Raw genomic sequence first — 18220 nt, forward strand, 5'->3', positions numbered from 1 at the left:
ACTATTATCATATTTTAGTAAGATAGCAATCTTAACATATATAAAATACAATGTCACACCAGACCATATCAAAATTTGGTATTTTTTTAAGGCTGAGTTCGGCATGTGGTACTGTGTAAAGTAATTTTCGTACATAATTTTTTTTTTAAAAAAAACATACTACCATTTAACTTTTTAAAAGCATGTGAGTGGAAAAAAAAAGAGAGATGAGTTGGGAAAGAAGAAATAATACAGTCTAAATATTCTTCACATAGCTCCACACAAAATAATTGGTAAAGCCCCTGACCAAGACATTTACCAAACTTATTATTATAAATTTAAAAATAGGTTTATTTGATATTTTCAAACAACTTCTATATATTTTTTAAAAAAAGTATCGTTTAGCCGTTTGGATTTATTTTGGTTTCAAACAGAATCACAAAAATTGTGTGCGGCACTCGTTCTCAAGTCCTTCTCAAACTGCCAAGTGCCAACGGCGTACTTCCGCCGCATGGAATCCGACGGCGAGGACACGCCGGCGGCGGCGGCGCGGGCGTGCGGCGCGGGCCACCGCGCGTCGCACTCGCTGCCGACCTCGGCGGGGGGCCGCGTCTGCCTCTCCTGCGCCGCGGCGCTGCTCTCCTCGGCCGCCTCCGCGCCGGCCCACCACGTCTCCCACGCGCTCGCCGCCCTCTCCCTGGCGCTCGCCGACCCGGCCTTCCTCGCCCCGCTCCGCGCCGCGCACCCGCGCCTCCTCGCCGCGCCCCTCGCCGAGGCGCTCGCCGGTGCCGCCTCCCGCCGCGACGCCGCGCTCGCCGCCCAGGCGTCCGACCTCGCCGCCGACCTCGCCGCCGCCGTGGGCTCCCCCGCCGCCTCCGACCTCGTCGCCCGCGTCGCCCGCGCCCTCTCCTCCGGCTCCCTCGTCAAGCACCTCCACACGGTACGTGCGCCCGCTGCCTCAACCACACTCGCTGTTGTCTCCGAGAAATCCGTGTGCTACTGTGTGTGAGGACATGGATGCCGGTGGTGAGGTCAGGTGCAGTGGAGGATGGAGTATTCGAGTGTCTGAACAATATTTCACTAGCATATGGCGTTGCAAACGATATTAATCTGGCATATATCTTCTGCTGAAGGAAACGGAGGAACATTGTGTTTGTTTTGCTCTGCAACTCTGTTATGGAAATGGTGCTTATAATGTCATTTCGAGGTAGCTTTTTGTAGATAATATTTCCAGTTTGTTCGGCTAATCTGAATATTTTATCAGTTATTTCCACATATTCGTTGCTTCCATTGATGATTTCTTTCTTAATGCCTTACACATGGCATGAGGGTTTTACTACTCCTAAGCTGGATCATATAATTTGTGCAGCGTCTGAGTAATGCCCTTTATATTTCCGTGGTGTCATAACAAGGCAGGAAATTTTCGTATATAAATATATTAGAAACATTTTATAGGGATGCTTAGCTTGACCTGTTATATGAGTGAAAACAATGAACTCTGATGTTAAGCATAATCAATTACCTAATCATTTTTTAGCAATATTACAGAATCATTTAATCTATTAATTTCAGTCTCAGGAATATATTTGAAAGCTGCCAGCATTTGCTGTTAGGTTTTAGGCCACAGTTGGATGACGGCTTGATTTCCCTTTTACCATAGTTATGAATTTACGATTCCTGACTATTGTATCTAATCAATTGGGCTGCAGTCCTTTTATATCATCGTTTGACTGCACAGACTGGACCCTTTAAGGTGTGAGGCTTGGTACTCTCTTACAACTGTGCTGAATTAGTGGCAACAACACTATTGTAGTTTTACTGAATATATTTGCTGCCGTAATTTCTGACCCGTACATTTATGTCAGTACAGCTACACTGTTTGGGGATCCTGCTAAATTCTACCAAAGATGCTGCAACTTACATTGGAGATAAACAATCTCTTTACTTAAACCTTGTCAACAATCTCCGGCTACCAAGGTTAATACCATTGCATATTGACACTTTCCTCGCCTTGCGAATAACCTTATCTGACAGCATCCTTAACTTGTTCTGGTACAGTGATGAAATTCGTGGAGAGATACTCTTTGTACTATACAAACTCTCACTGTTAAACGCCACCCCATGGGATGACATATGTGATAATGACAATGTGGATCTTTCAGCGATTGGAAGAAGCTTGCTTCAATTTTCTCTTGAAGTCCTACTCAAAACCCAAAATGATGATGTTCGCCTGAACTGTATTGGTTGGTATATTCTTATTTTTCTTCAATATAGATGTTGATTTCTAACAAAATAAATACATTACATTCGCATGCATGTTATGGACAGAGAAAAGGTACTCCCTCCGTCCCCTAATATAAGGGATTTTGATATTTTGCTTGCACTGTTTGACCATTCGTCTTATTCAAAAAATTTTGGAACCATTATTTTTTTTTGTGACTTACTTTATTATCCAAAGTGCTTTAAGCATAACTTTTCGTTTTTTATATTTGCACAAATTTTTTGAATAAGACGAGTGGTCAAACAGTGCAAGCAAAATATCAAAATCCCTTATATTATGGGACGGAGGAAGTAGCACTATGATGCATTTCCATACGATGATGGTTTACTTACTGTACTGGCACATGCAATTTATAGCACCTCCAGATATGCAGTCAAAATTCTTGATGTTCTTTGCCTTATTATGGTTCTTGAGAGGCTGGATATAACTTCAATTATTAGTTGTTCTTATCATACGATTCATATCACTATTCATTCATTAAAGTTATAGAAAATTCAGCACTACAATTTTTTTCTGTACCATATCCACACATGGTGTTCATGTGAGCATTTAAATATTAAATACTTCCTCCGTTTCACAATGTAAGACTTTCTAGCATTGCCCACATTCATTTAGATGTTAATGAATCTAGACATATATTAACATCTATATGTATGTGGTCAATGCTAGAAAGATTTACATTGTGAAACGGATGGAGTATATGATTAGTTAACGATTGAAAAGAAGTTTAACTGAATGTCTCTCACGGTTTGAGGAACTTGTGTTCTTAGAGAGTACGAAAAGATAACCTGCTGAAGTGAAGTTATATAAATCCACCAATTTCTGCAGTTGCATGTGTATGAATTTTTTTTGAGAGTTTTAAAATTGAAATGGATGCTTATGACAGTTCTGGGCTTCCAAAAATCTTAAGTATTCATCGAGGAAGTGAACCATTTTGGAAGATTGATTAAGTACCTTAAAATTTCTTCACTGAATTTTTCATCCCTCTCTTATAGTGGTAATTCATATACATTTAATACATTCATTTAATTTGTAGTAATGAGTTTACATTTTCTTTTTATTATAGTTATGGAATAGCTCATCAATGTTCAAAATTGAAATTCACTAACTTGTTCTATACTCATTAGAATGCATAATGATTCTTTTGTTGTTCTTCCGCAGCATTGCTCCTTACTTTAGCAAAGAAGGGGGCCTTTGACATTTTACTGCTTAGTGATCCGAGTTTAATTAATTCTGCTGAAGCAGAAGATAATGTGCCACTAAATGATTCTCTCGTAATTCTGTTTGCTGAAGCTGTCAAAGGATCTCTGCTATCTACTAATATAGAAGTGCAAACAGGGACATTGGAATTGATCTTCCATTTCCTGTCATCTGATGCAAATATATTTGTTCTGAAAACATTGATAGATCAGAATGTTGCTGATTATGTATTTGAGGTTCTCAGGTTATCAGGTATGAGGAACCATCTTCTGCAGTCATCAAATGCCTCACAGTTTCTAACCAAGCTGTTATATGTTTCAGGAAATAATGATCCACTGGTCATTTCCTCTATTAAAGTACTATCCATTTTAGCCAATTCAGAGGAGAGATTCAAGGAAAAGCTTGCCATTGCAGTTTCTACTTTACTTCCTGTTCTTCACTATGTTTCAGAGATACCATTTCACCCAGTCCAATCTCAAGTTTTACGACTTGTTTGTATTAGCATAATTAATTGTTCTGGCATTTTGTCGCTGTCCCAAGAAGAACAGATAGCCTGTACTTTGTCAGCAATTTTGAGAAGACATGGAAATGGTGAACTTGGCATGAGTTCTGAAACCTTTGCTCTGGTTTGCTCAATGCTTGTAGAGATTCTGAAGTTACCATCTGCTGATGACATCCAAAAACTGCCATCATTCATTGTAGAAGCATCAAAACATGCAATCTCTTTGACATTCTCTCACGAGTATGATTGTTTGTTCCTCATACCACATTCCCTCCTCCTTCTAAAAGAAGCACTTATCTTCTGCCTTGAAGGGAATAAAGATCAGATTCTTCGCAAGAAGTCTCTTGAGGATAGCATCATTGAAACCTGTGAAACATATTTACTTCCTTGGCTTGAAAGTGCTATTGTTGATGGTAATGATGAAGAAACATTGTCCGGCATCCTTCAGATTTTCCAAATTATTTTATCAAGGGCATCTGATAACAAATCATTTAAGTTTGCTGAGATGCTTGCCTCATCATCGTGGTTTAGCTTGTCATTTGGATTCATGGGCTTATTTCCTACTGACCATGTAAAATCAGCAGTATATTTGGTCATCAGTTCAATTGTTGACAAAGTTTTGGGCATCAGTTATGGGGAAACAATTAGAGATGCATGCATTTATCTTCCACCTGATCCTGCAGAGCTGTTGTATTTACTTGGGCAATGTAGCTCAGAAGACTTTAACTTGGCATCATGCCAATGTGCAATTCTTGTTATATTATATGTTTGTTCATTCTACAATGAAAGGTACTGATCTGGTGCATACCTGGTACATTCCTTTTGCTTACCTTGTAAAGAACTGTACATACATTCTCTAATATGATAATTGTTTACTAATCAGGCTGGCTGCTGACAATCAAATTCTGGCTTCAGTCGAGCAATACATTCTTCTCAATGGTGCGAAGTTCCCCCATGAAATCCCAGGCTCTCTGATGCTTACTCTTCTGGTTCATCTTTATGCCTTTGTCAGAGGCATTTCATTTAGATTTGGCATTCCACATAGTCCAGAAGCTGAGAAAACACTGTTCCATGCAATGACACACAAGGAGTGGGACTTGCTTCTGATCCGAGTCCATCTGATAGCGCTAAAATGGCTCTTCCAGAATGAAGAACTTATGGAACCACTCTCCTTTCATTTGCTGAATTTCTGTAAATTTTTTTGTGAGGACAGAACTGTCATGCTTTCAAGCAGCACTCAATTGGTGGACATACAATTGATTGCAGAACTGGTATATTCTGGGGAAACCTGCATCTCGTCTTTGCTGGTATCCTTATTGAGTCAGATGATAAAGGAGAGTGCAGAAGATGAGGTCCTATCAGTAGTTAATGTTATTACTGAAATTCTAGTGTCCTTTCCTTGTACTTCTGATCAGTTCGTGTCATGTGGTATTGTTGATGCACTTGGTAGCATATACCTCTCCCTGTGCTCATCAAGGATCAAATCAGTTTGTTCCTTATTGATATTCAACATTTTACATTCAGCAAGTGCAATGACATTCACCTGTGATGATGATGCATGGCTTGCTCTTACCATGAAGGTACTCATGTTCATGTATGATATGAGTTCAATGATACACTGCCTGTTGGAGCTTATTTCATCCGTAGATATGCTTTGTTTCTGCTGGTTACCAACAGCTTTATAGAGAGTGACTATCCTGTAAAATCATTTCAGACTACAATCTTCCATTCTTCTTCCCATTGTTCTGAAAGGAGATTTCTTGTCTTTTGTTTTATAAACATAAGTTAGGAGTTAGTACTACCAGTACCAAGTCATAGGGGTTCCACAAAATAAAACCTTAGGCAAATGCTGATATATATATAAAAAAAGAAATGCAGAAGAGTAATTAGAGTAGCCATTTTCCTTTGCCCCTATTGGATCAAGCCTAGTGGCTTGCAGTTGCTTCCTTTGTCCTTCCAGTTCATTTTCATGAAAATGGGTGCAATTTTAATTGGTACCGCATTTTCTTTTGTTCCCTAATTAGAATTTAGAATTTTTCTAATTTACTAACCACTTTCTGTGCAGCTATTGGATTGTTTCAATTCTAGTCTTGCTTATACATCAAGTGAGCAAGAATGGAAGATATTAATTGGGATATTGTGCCTTATTTTAAACCATTCAGCAAACAAGGTGCTTATTGAGCCTGCAAAAGCCATAATCTTGAATAATTGTTTGGCTTTGTTGATGGATGGTATAGTTCAAGAAGCTTGTGCAAAGGGCCCATCTTTATTTCAACACAATCAGGAGACAACCTTTGGGGAATTATTGATTCTTATGCTTTTATTGATATTTTTCTCTGTACGAAGGTATGCAGCTGTATTGCATGCTTCATTTAATTGCTTGTGTATGAACTAATGATAGTCTCTTTTCTTTTCCAGCCTGCAAGCGATCTTAGAGGCAAGCATTGACTGGCAGGAATTCCTGCAATATTCAGATGACACTGAGTCTTCCTCTGTTCTTGGCATTCCGTGCCATGATTTGTGTCGTCTCATGCACTTTGGCCCTTCTCCCGTAAAGCTTATTGCTTCACAATGCCTGTTGGAATTGCTTAACAGAATTTCAGATCAGAGGAGCTGTCTTAATGCTGAGTTAAGATGCTCTGCAAAGTATCTGAAGTCCATGATTGCAGTGACAGAGGGAATGGTCTTCGATCAAGATAGTAGAGTTGCTGAAAATTGTGGTGCCTGTCTCACGGTGATTTTAGGTTGGGAGAGATTTGGAAGCAGAGAGAAGGCGGTGATCAGAGAATCTAAATGGTCTAGGTTAATATTGGAGGAATTTGCAGTTGCCTTGACTGCTCCTGGTTTGACATCCAAATCCTTCAGTAATCAGCAGAAGATTGCAGCAAATATAGCTCTTTCATTGCTCCAACTGAGCCAAGTACCAGATTGGTTGACATCGTTGTTCAGTGATTCTTTGATATCTGGTATAGTTGCTAATCTTTCTGCTAGGAATGTTACCGCGGAAATTGTCACTCTCTTCAGTGAACTTATGGCCAAAAACTATCTCAATCAAGAACACATTGCTGGTCTACACAACTTGTTCCAGGTTCGTACTGCTGTCCTTTATATATACAAATCAGAGTAATGCGTACATGTAGTTTTGCAAGACGCCATATATAAACAATTCTTGATATCTGATTGCAATTTATCCCATTAGTTGTTCTGTGGTCTACACCCTCCAGTCTCAGGGGTTTCTCCTTAGTTCATATGATATAATTGGAAGCAAGCAAAGTTTCTTTTTTTTTCCCCTCTCTCTTGGATATGGGGTGGTTCCCTCATTCCTCGTACTTCAAATTTAATCGCAAGAAAATGCTTCCTGTTGTGTTTAAAAAAGAACTAAAAAAATAGCTGCATTTCTTGCTTAGTACGAGAGGACCGAGTAACATCCACATCTCTCTTCTTAAAAAATATGGAAATGGTTTACATCTCGACCCTCTGTCATCACGCAGAGCCAATTATCATCACATGCTCCCTGAAGTGACGATTTCCGCGTATCCTGATGCAGGTCTGCAGGAGACAGGCCTATGAGGGAGGCGGCGGCTCGAAGGCGCAGCCCTCGGAGCAGAAGGCTGCGGCGGCGAGATGCGCCGACGACGTGCGTGCTTTGCTCTTCGGCATGATGCTGGAGCAGCGGGCGTGCTCTCGCGCCACCGTTGAGATGGAGCAGCAGAGACTTCTCCGTGAGATCGACTCTTTCTTCTTCCAGGAGTCGAGCCTGCGAGAACAGAACAGCGTGAAGTAACCCAAGTCTCAAGGTCTTAAGGCCAGCCCCCGGCCAACAAACCAGGCACCTCGTACAGCTCCCCCCTAATCCGTATAGTTTTTTTTTTTTTTGACATTCCTAATCTGTATAGATGCTTATAAGTAATTAGGGATACTCACATCTTCCTTGTTGATAGTGTTTAAAGGGCGCAAAAATTAATTTGCCCCTCAATCATGAAAATTGTTGAAGCTCCATGCCAAAATTGGTCTGCAAAAGCAACCCTTAAACGAAATGGAATACACCAATCTTTCGAAAAAAATATGTACAGTTGATCCTTGAAAAATAGTTCGTGCTCATTACACTTTGTTCCTCTGTCGATTTTTTATTTTTTGAAAACTCATGCCTTTGTTCAGGATGACTTTTTAAATTCAGAGCTACTCTCTCCGTCCTATAATATAAGGAATTTTGGAGGGATGTGATACCAAAATCCCTTATATTATACGGTGGAGGGAGTATTGAAGTTGGCTTGACCAAATCTTTAAATTCAATAACATATCGTGAAAAATAGCTTTTCAATCTAGGAAAGATTATAAATGGACAAAAATTCCAGACAACGGGCTGGCCTACCGGCCAATCGCAGCATGAGCCCCACATGTCATCCTCTTTCTCCCTCCCTTCTTCCTTCCTCTCTCCCCCTTATCTCAATCTACTCCCTCTTCCCCCTTCCTTCCCTGAACGACTGGCCCTCTTGTCCCTCTTCTCCACAACAATAGCGAGGGCATGACGATGATGGGGAGTGGTGGCGCCGAGCACTCCCCTTCTCTCCGACCTAGGAGGTGCTCATCCAATCGGCTCCTCTTCAACCCAGGCGCGTCGGCCACGAGCTCCATACTAGGGTGATGACGAGATGTTGGTTGGAGGAAGAGTCATGGAAGGAGTCATCGTCACCTCCCAACCTTCACCAATTGGCGGCTCGATTGAAGCCGTTGTCTACGTTGGCATCTCCCAGCTGATGTCGCCATCATTATATTGATATGTGCTACAGTCGTTGCCCTTCCTGTTGGCTTTGCCTCCCACATGCCTACCATGCCGCCAAATCCAGTGGAGACAGCCCCGGGCCAGTGGAGGGGTGTAGTGGTAGAGATGGAGCTCGAGGCAGTGGCGACATGCGGAGAGGCCAAGTCCAGTAGCGAGCTCACAAAGGTAGATCTCAGCAGAGCAGGAGACTCAGTGAGCTTCTCCTGCCCTTCGCCGCCCTCCACTTCGGGCTCCCTCACTGCTCTCAAGCGCCTCACCGCTTTCCTCAATCCTCTCCAAGCTCGGCCGGCGACGCTAGGTCTTGGAGAAGGCACGTCAGCAAAGGAGCTCGAGGGAGTTGGCAGTGGCGGCTTCTCCTCGACTATAGGGCCGATAGAGCCGGTCACCATTGATTATGATGTCATCCTCAAGGAGAGCTTCGTGGTGATCATGGACATCCTCCGCTTGTGCTACCTAGCTCCCTCAAGCTTCTTCGTTGTCGTCACCCTACTGATGTCAGTCACCATCCTGCTGCGTCACCCTACTGCTATCAACCATCACCTTGCTGCGTTGAAAAGAAGATAGGGAGAGAGAGAGAGAGAGTGGGTGTTGAGCTGGAAGAAGAGAGAGGGGATGACATATGGGCCCCACTTTTTTAATGTTTTTTATGACTAGGATGCCACATGGACGCCACATCAGTGAAATTCGCTCTCAAAATAGCTGAGGGAGTCATTTTACACGGTTTGATAATTAAAGGAGTCGTTATACCCGGTTTTATCGTTGACGGATATGAATTAAATCCGACCACTAGTTTAGGGAGTTTATTAGTGTTACAAATAAAACATACCTCCTATAATTGGATATACTTGGATTCGTAACATACGGAAATACCGCATACCAATATTATACGGAAAGATATATCAAATATTCAAATATAGGAATAAAACGAGTTAGAAATGTTTCCTCTGCTTGTGTCCCGTTAGGTTTCTTCGAGTAATCCGTATAGTGAATACCAGAAATATTTCATATAAACTGGAGTAGAGCTGTTACTCATCCTGAGAGCCCAAACCAGTATAAAAATCTTTATCCCTCAATAATGTTTTTAAGGTGATCAAACCAGCCTGGAGTAATGGAGCTAACTAGTGATTAGACGACAAAATATCGAACGGTGTTTCACCTTTTACATGTTTTCTCGCTAAGTAAAAGAAACTTTCAGTTGTTTCATCATTTGATAAAAAAATGTTACGGAGCTAACTAGGGATTGGACGATAAAATATTGGACGGTGATTCACCTTTTAGATGTTTTCTCATTACGGAGCTAACTAGGGATTGGACGATAAAATATTGGACTGTGATTCACATGTTAGATGTTTTCTCGCCCAGTAAAAGAAATGTCTTAACTGTGTCATCATTTGATTAAAAAAATATTTCATTGCTTGATAAATAATATTTGAATCAAATGCAACATTGAAGAAAAACTAATAAAAAAAAGATATTTCGAGACGCGAGCCCGGCTCTGGGGCCCCATGGCCCCACTCGTCAGTACTTCTCTCCGTCCGTTCTCCTCCCTACTTCTCTCTCCCCCTCCCGCCTCTTCGATTTTTTTCTCCCAAAAAAGAGCGGTAAAAAAAGGAAAGAAAAGAGAAAAAAAATAAATATGGGCACCGAACCCTCCCAAACCCCTACCCCCCCGCCGCCGCCGCCGCCGGCGAGCCCTCGCCGGCGCGCGCCGCAGCCGGCCACCATCCTCAGCCCTTCCTTCTCGCGGAACCCTCTACGCGCCACCGCCGCCTCCGCCTCCGCCTCCGCCGGCCCCGTCCCCTCCCCCTCCTCCTCCTCCGACTGCGAGGAGCACCCCTGCGTACGCTCCCTCTCCCGCTCTTACTTTCTCGCTCGTTGGTGGTGATGGCATATTGGATTGAATGCATGAGATGCACTGACGCTGTTTCAGGTGGAGCTGTTCGATTGGTGGCTGAAGAGGGTGGAGGGGGACGACCGGAAGGTCCGCATCGCCGGCCACACGGAAAGGTGAGGCGTTTCTTCTTCCAACGACTCATCAAAATATGATGCATCTTTTCTTTTCTGGGTTGATGCCTCCCCCATCGATCCGCTTGGAGTTAGCATTGTGTGCATGTGTGTGTTTTTGTCTCTGTGGGAATCTTTTGTGGTTTTCTTTAGAGGAAAAAAAAAGAGATTCTAATCATTTGGTAGAAAGACCAACCAATGGGGCTAAGCGATTGGGAGCATTTTGGTTCATTTTAGTTTTTTCTTTTTGGACATGTTTCTACTTTCAAGTTTCAAGTCTGTTTGGGTAGATGAAGTGGCATGAAGAATTGGTCCTATGAGCTGGATTGTTTTTTGGGTGTTTGTTGAAGAAGAGATCATGGGCGCAGGCTAGATGTACAAATTTGCAATCTTCATATAACAGGAGTTGTAGAACTGAGAGTCTGGAGAAATGTAATATAAAGTTGATCTGCTGCCCATAATTACAGTACTCAAGCCATGATAAGCATGCGTAGAAACATTCCCTCCCTGACCACAACCTCCTTGCTAGGGGTGTGCCCAGATGATTCTTTGATAATCCAACCCAAAATGTTCTTCAACTTGTGCCTTACAGTGTTATTCTTGCATTTAGTTGTATCTTGGAGACCATGAAACTGTAGTTGGGCTAGGTAGGTTCCTCATTGTCTTGAAACAGATTGAGCATCATTGTTTAGCCATGATCCTCATATTTTGGAAGCATCAATAATGTTTCTCAATTTATTTTCTTGTTTTAGGTGCAAATTTCTGGTATTTTAGTGAAGTTATTGGTTGCTCATGTTTAACAGGAACCACAAACCCCATCTATTCACTTCTGCACCCATTGTAAAACGGCATAAGGCTTGTATGCTTGAAGCTGAAGACAGCATCATAGTGTTAATTGATGGCCCGTTGGACCTTTCGCAAATGGAAAATAATGGATATTCGCTTGAGGTATGCTCATTTTTTTTGTGCCTTTTGTCTTATGGACCACTGGAACGGACAATGTCAGGAACTTCTCAACCAAAGGCCTGTTTCTGATTTGTTCGTGTAGCTATCCTACTGTGTTACTATTTGATGATAGACAACACCAATACCGTTTGAAATTCAAGCATTACCTATATTAACTTTGGCATTTTTTGCCTATTTGATAACTTCTGTTCAAATTCAGGTCCAAAAAGCTTCTACTTCTGTAACTGCACTTATACATGACATGGTCTTTAATATTGAAATAATGTATGCAGGTCTGCGAAAAATTCATGACTGGATTTCCATGCTTGTGGGAGAGTTACAACTTAGGATCTCAACAGAGCTGTTCTTACACTAGCATTTCACGAGATGGCCGAACTAAATTTTATTTGGAGCGATTCCAGATAGGAAACTTTATTGATAAAGTTGGATCTTCTTTCCTAGCGAACCTTCTTAACAACTCAAGAAGTTCCTCAGGTAATGATGCTGATTCCTTTGAAAAAGGTTCCTATTTGTCAAACAAAAAACCAAGATTTGAGGAATACACCTGCGACCTTGACATTTCAGCAAAGGAAAAGACTACTGCTTTTAACGAAGGCAGTACAGGATCTCTAGCTGTATGTAACAAGGTGGGTAATCAGCAGATAGACTTGGTCGTGAAGAGCTTTTCTAAAGAAAGGGGTCATGGCAATATAGATCTTAGTGCATCTTTGACTTCTATAGAAGAAACTACTAGGGACAAAACTTCTGAAGATGCAGGGAATCAGAATGAATTTATCCATTCAGATGCAGAATATCAGGAGGCTGGCAGCCATCTTGTCAACTCTGATTCAATTTACGGTATGTCCACTGAGTCAGGGAATCAGAATGAATTTATCCATGCAGATGCAGAACATCAGGAGGTTGGCAGCCATGTTGTCAACTCCGATTCAAATTTCGATATGTCCACTGATAATATGATCTGTGAGATGGGAGATGGAAGTGCTAATGCTGGCAGTGCAGTGAGTCAGGGATCTAAAGAGGTTTTAGCCACCGTGCTACCTGAAAGGGCTAATCTCTCCCCAGACAGTTGTTTGGACAATATTCTACCCATAAGTACATGTAATAGCAATAATTGCTTGGAAAATCAAGGTTTCCCGGAAATAGCTCAGCACATGACATTGAACGAGGAGGTAGTACCAAATGAAGACATTTCAACTTCAGTTCATTCAGATGTGGAGTCCCTGGGAAATGTGAGTTTTAACAAACCATTAGTTAGTTTAATCAATGTTCAAACCTCATTTAGCTACTCGAAGTTTTTTCTTCAGGAATTCTTGCTTATGTAGTTCATGTGCTGATAATGCCCCTATTAGTTTTCCATTCTTTGGTCATTTGGTGACATTGGAATAGTTTAAACAAACTTCTTGTACCTATGCACTAAGGTTATGTCACAGATATTTTAACAAGCATAACAATGCTATTGACTCGATGCTACATATAACCTGAAACACTTGATATATAAATAAATAATGAACATAATGTAGCATCTGTGTGCAAGCAGAGAAACATCATACTTCCTTCTTATATTCATGATGCTGAATTCATATTTAGCATGTTTCTACCATTGATTTTAGTTGTGCTCCTCATGATGCACATTTATAATAGGCTTGATAACTTTTACCTGGAAAAGCAGCCTGTAGGCCCAGCAGAGGTGCAGAGATCAGAGTGTGACATATTACAGGGTGCTCCTAGATCACCTAAGCAGAATGTAGGCTCAGCACAGGAGCAGAGACCTGAGCAGTCCATGTCACAAGGTGCTGCTAGATCGCCAATGATCAGAACTCCAATTCCAGATGTAAGTATTACTTCACATCCTTTTTACTGTTTAAAATTTTAGAAATTTAGTGCTTGTAATCAGTTAAAGTATTATTGAAGGCAAAAATAAAACGAAAAATGGTAATGGCAAATCTCAGTCATTAGGACTAAATTAAGCACGAACCTACCAAGATTGACACATTATAACAGTTTTCGAACTTAGTAGCAGCCTAGGTGGGCAGCTCCTCTGGCAGCAGGATCTCCACATATTCTCCAGCAGTGACGTCATCAATGATAGCACATTGCTGGTTGACATTTTTTTTTCTATTGTGGATGTAAATCTTATTCACTACTAGATTAAGGCTACTTTAGTAGCTCAAAAACTATACTTTCTTATAAATATCATGCTGTCCTTTTGGAAGATAGTTATGTTAAACAAACTTCTTGTACTTATGCAAAAAGTTTATGTCACAAAGATATTTTAACAAGCATAACAACTGCTATTGAGTATTGACTCAATGTTACATATAACCTGAAACACTATTAGGGGTGGAAAAAAAGCTTGGGCTCGTGAGCTTGGCTCGGGCTTGGCTTGAGTTTGGTTGGCTAGGCTCGGCTCGTAAGTCAAACGAGCCAAGCCCAAGCCGCCTTTTCAGCTCGTTGCTGAAATGAGCCGAACCGAGCTAGCTTGCGAGCCGCTTGTTTTGGCTCGCGAGCCTTGGGCATCGTATGTTTATATCGATTATTTTACTTTATATGGCGTTATTATTTGTCAACTTGAAATTTATCATTAAGATTTTGAAGAATTGAATATATAAACTTATTTAAATTTTACATGTTAATGATTTGTTTTTACTTTTTTTAATATTTACAAAATATATATGAAGAGTCGTTTCAATAGAAAGGCTTGCAAGCCAGCTCGAGCTGGCTCGAGCAAGAAATGAGCTGAGCCGAGCTCAAGTTTTAACTTATTTCCCTAACCAAGCCGAGCCAAGCCAAATTTAGTTTGTGACGAGCTCAGCTCGGCTCGTTTCCACCCCTAAACACTATGATATATTCCTGAAACACTCAAATGCTACATATAACCTGAAACACTATGATATATAAATTAATAATCAACATAATGTAGCATCTTTGTGCAAGCAAAGAGGCATTATATATTCCTTTGATATTCATGATGCCAAATTCATATTTAGCATGTTTCTGCTAGTGATATTAATTGTGCTCATTATACACATATATAATAGACAACTTTTACCTAATGTGTTGCAGGGTGCTCCTAGCTTGCGTAATCAGCATTTAGGCTCAGCACAGGAGCAGAGATCTGAGCATTTCATGTTAAAGGGCGCTACTAGATCGCCAATGATCAGAACTCCAATTCCATATGTAAGTATGAAAGTTACTACTTACTTCACATCCTTTTTATTGTCTAAAAGTTGAAAGTTTAGTACCTGTAGTCAGTTAAAGTGTTACTGAAGGCAAAAAAAAGAAACTGGTGATGGCAAATCTCAGTCATTAGGACTAAGTTAAGCATGAACCAATCAAGATTGACACACAATAACAAACTTCGAACGTAGTAGCAGCCTTGGTGGGCACCTCTTCTAGCAATAGCCTCCAGACCCTCTGAACATCCTTAACAGTGATGTCATCAGTGATAACAAATTGCTGTTTGACATGTTTTTTCTATTGTGGAAGTAAATCTTATACACTATTAGATAGAGACTACTTTAGTAGCTCAACAACTATACTTTCACCATGCTGTCCTTCTGGGAGATAGTTATGTTGAACTGTTGGGTTCGAACATTTGTGCTCTATATTCAATTAGGGTTGCCATTTCTTTCTGCCCATCTTCTGCACCTACATGGTACTTATCTGGCTACATGTACTATGTGAATCAGTGTTCACATCAGTATGATATATATTTTTTATATATAGTTTTCCTTATTGCAATTCTTTTGGAACATCTCAGGGACATTATTCTCCTCTTACCCGTGGCAAGGCCAAGTCATCATCAGTTTCAACACCTGAATCTCTCAAACTGAGAAGAACTAGATCAGGTACAATATATTTTGCTGCTGGACTCTGTTGCTTGAATTATTTATTGACTGCAACTAAATCTACGGCAATTTGTTTTGCAGGTCGCGTGGTAGTTCCCACATTGGATCCTGGATGCCAAAGGATCGTCTATGACAGAGTTAGTCAAGAAACCTGAAACCTCTTTGCCGTGTGATGAGATCTTGTCCATAATTAGCTTACATGTGATTGCTAAAATTATTTAGCGTAGGTTCAGGGAATATGAGAAAAGCAGCATCCAACCTACTATTTGTGATTTGGTGCAGTGCATTTATTCAAGCCTTTTGCTCAGTGTCTCACTAAATGCATTCCTTTTGTAGGACGGTTTGGTTTCAGGTGTGGCTGGCTTAGAGTTTGAATCACCACCTCTCAAAGGTCTGTATATTACTGTTGTTTCCAGTGTATCTTGTTTCTGCCCAAGAGAGACTATCGGAAACAGCATGCCTCTGGGTAAAAGCATATAATGCTGTATGAACTTTGCTGGCAGGGAACGAGTCAAGGACTCCTGAGAGCAAGAGAAGGGTCCGTTGAGCAACTTCCATAGCCTGCGCATCGATTATATCCTCTTTGAAAATGTGGGCTCCATTCTGCATTTTTGATGATCTATCTGGAATCCGCTCGGTATAGGATGAGGATGGTGGATTTTGTATATACGCCTGGCAGTTTAGCTTGCAGATAATTGTTGTTTGGTAGCTGATTGTAGGCCTTGGTATGGACCAATGTTGCTAGTTTCGAAATGACCAATGTTGCTGGTTTCATGTCAGCACTTGCAGCACCTCTTCACCTCTATGGTGGCCATCAACATTAACTAGCTAGCTAGTTTGTTCTGCATCACCAGTCGCAGGTGTCTGATACAGCTAATGTATTTTGATTCCTGGAACTGTGCTATCCACACCAATATAAGACCCATTGAGTCTCTAGTCTTCTTGCTGTTGGTTGCGAAAATCATTCAAGCTTGTCTGGAGGAATTTGTGTTGGAAGGGCCTATTCGGTTTGGAGGAATTGAGTTGTTTCCTGTGAAAATCCTGTAAAATTCCTGCGTTCCGAAGCTGTTGGAATTTTTATTGTGCCGTAATAGTTTCATGGAACCGAGTGGATCTCTTCTCCGTGGCATGAATCGTGTAGTGTTAACGTTTGCTGTATGGAGAAGAGATGCACATCCATGTATATATGTTTTGTCCATTGCTTATTCGAACAGAGGTTCCGTGATTTGATATGGACAAGCGTTAGATTGTACCATATCCCATTGGCAAATTACAAGCGATTTTCTTCGCTTTTCTAATCACAAAGAAAAAAAATTGAAAATATAACTATATGAAATCTCTACAACTTATAGAAAAGAAAATTTTCCTTTGGTTTTTCTAAATCTACATTCCTATGAACCGAATAACATTCATAGGAATTAATTATTAGGAATCCAAATATTTGGAAATCCTTCCAAAAGGAATAGGCAAACATTCCTCGGAATTATCATGTGTCCACTCACAATAATAAAATAGAGGAAAGAGAAATACATACTTTTTTAAAAAACAAATCTAGTACCTAATGTAACATATCCTAGTATATGTCCAAAATTAATATTAGGATGTGTCACATCTAGCTCTAGATTTGTTTTTTTAGAATTACACAGTGCAACATAGACACTTACAACGCACGCACACTCACCCCTATGAACGCACGCAAACTCTACCCCTATGAACATATTCGAAAACTAGGCTAGCAAATCCTAAAGATTGGTTTTAGATACGTGGACAACCTAAAATCTCAAGCTAAGAGCAGCTCTAGTGTGGAGCTAAAATCGATTTCAAAGTAAAAAAAAAGAGAAAAAACTAATCGTGCATACTGTGAGAAAACGAACTGTGTTTGTCATAAAAAAAGAATTCGGCGAAGTGAGTATAGCTCAACTAGTTAGATTCCTTGTGGTGGAACCTACCCACCCGGGTTCAAATTCTAGATTTGACACGGGTGTTCGCATTTACGGCTAATTATTCTTTCAGTGGTAGGCGACGTACCCGTCGACAGCGAGGCGCCTGTGGTGACTTCGTCAATCTCAAGACATGACTGAGCTCTCAAAAAAAAATGTTTGGTTGAAGGTCGGATTGGGATATGGCCACCACCTAAAGAATATTCCTAAAGAATATTCCTTGTATATGCTGGATGGGTGCATCCGGTATCCCATCTTAACCCTACCTCCTCAGGCGACACGGCCGGCGGCGTCCGGCAGCACGAGGGAGGCGGTGTCCAGTGGCGGAGTGACGTGGGCAGCGGCGTCCAACGACTGCGCGTGGGCTAGGGTTCGGTGGCGCGGGCGGCGCGGGCGATGGCGTCTGGCGATGGTGCAGACGACAAGCTTGTTCAGTGGCATGAACGGCAGGGCCACAGGGTCTGCTAGCGCACGAGCAACCTTCCGGCAGTGATGTCTGGCAACTATGCATGAGGCTGAAGGGGGCCATATCCCAAAAAATGGATGGCCATATCCCATCCTTCCTTGATCATGAACCAAACATACTTTTATTGAAGCTAATCATAATGTAGATTGACAAATTCTCGTAAATAGGGACATATTATCATCCAGATTCTCAAAATTGGTAGCTATATAATATAAAATGAACTAGGGGTAGCTACATAATATAAAATGAAC

The 18220-nt window shown here is 41.1% G+C and overlaps 2 protein-coding genes across 4 annotated transcripts; both read left to right on the top strand.

The window, feature by feature from the left end:
- The first annotated feature begins 426 nt into the window (after nt 1-426).
- LOC4335538 (protein PUTATIVE RECOMBINATION INITIATION DEFECT 1) lies at nt 427-7961 on the top strand. 2 transcript variants are annotated; one of them, XM_015777893.3, is made up of 10 exons: nt 1016-1186; nt 1689-1732; nt 1850-1956; nt 2038-2222; nt 3422-3712; nt 3782-4751; nt 4846-5542; nt 6028-6308; nt 6381-7050; nt 7510-7961. In XM_015777893.3, the coding sequence occupies exons 1-10, from the start codon at nt 1156-1158 to the stop codon at nt 7744-7746; spliced, it is 3513 nt and encodes a 1170-aa protein (XP_015633379.1). In that variant the 5' UTR covers nt 1016-1155; the 3' UTR covers nt 7747-7961. The 2 variants fall into 2 exon arrangements, with proteins under 2 accessions (XP_066166215.1, XP_015633379.1); XM_066310118.1 differs by lacking the exons at nt 1016-1186; nt 1689-1732 and adding an exon at nt 427-919.
- Nucleotides 7962-10335: 2374 nt separating this feature from the next.
- Nucleotides 10336-16499, top strand: LOC4335539 (kinetochore-associated protein KNL-2 homolog). Of its 2 annotated transcripts, XM_015778534.3 has the most exons (11): nt 10336-10585; nt 10676-10752; nt 11553-11697; nt 11988-12189; nt 12280-12944; nt 13385-13546; nt 14779-14892; nt 15476-15563; nt 15645-15700; nt 15900-15954; nt 16067-16499. In XM_015778534.3, the coding sequence occupies exons 1-11, from the start codon at nt 10382-10384 to the stop codon at nt 16108-16110; spliced, it is 1812 nt and encodes a 603-aa protein (XP_015634020.1). In that variant the 5' UTR covers nt 10336-10381; the 3' UTR covers nt 16111-16499. The 2 variants fall into 2 exon arrangements, with proteins under 2 accessions (XP_015634020.1, XP_015634019.1); XM_015778533.3 differs by having other exon boundaries at nt 11988-12944.
- Nucleotides 16500-18220: the final 1721 nt, after the last annotated feature.

The sequence above is a fragment of the Oryza sativa genome, chromosome 4 (genome assembly GCF_034140825.1).
Source record: "Oryza sativa Japonica Group chromosome 4, ASM3414082v1".
NCBI classification, from domain to species: domain Eukaryota; kingdom Viridiplantae; phylum Streptophyta; class Magnoliopsida; order Poales; family Poaceae; genus Oryza; species Oryza sativa.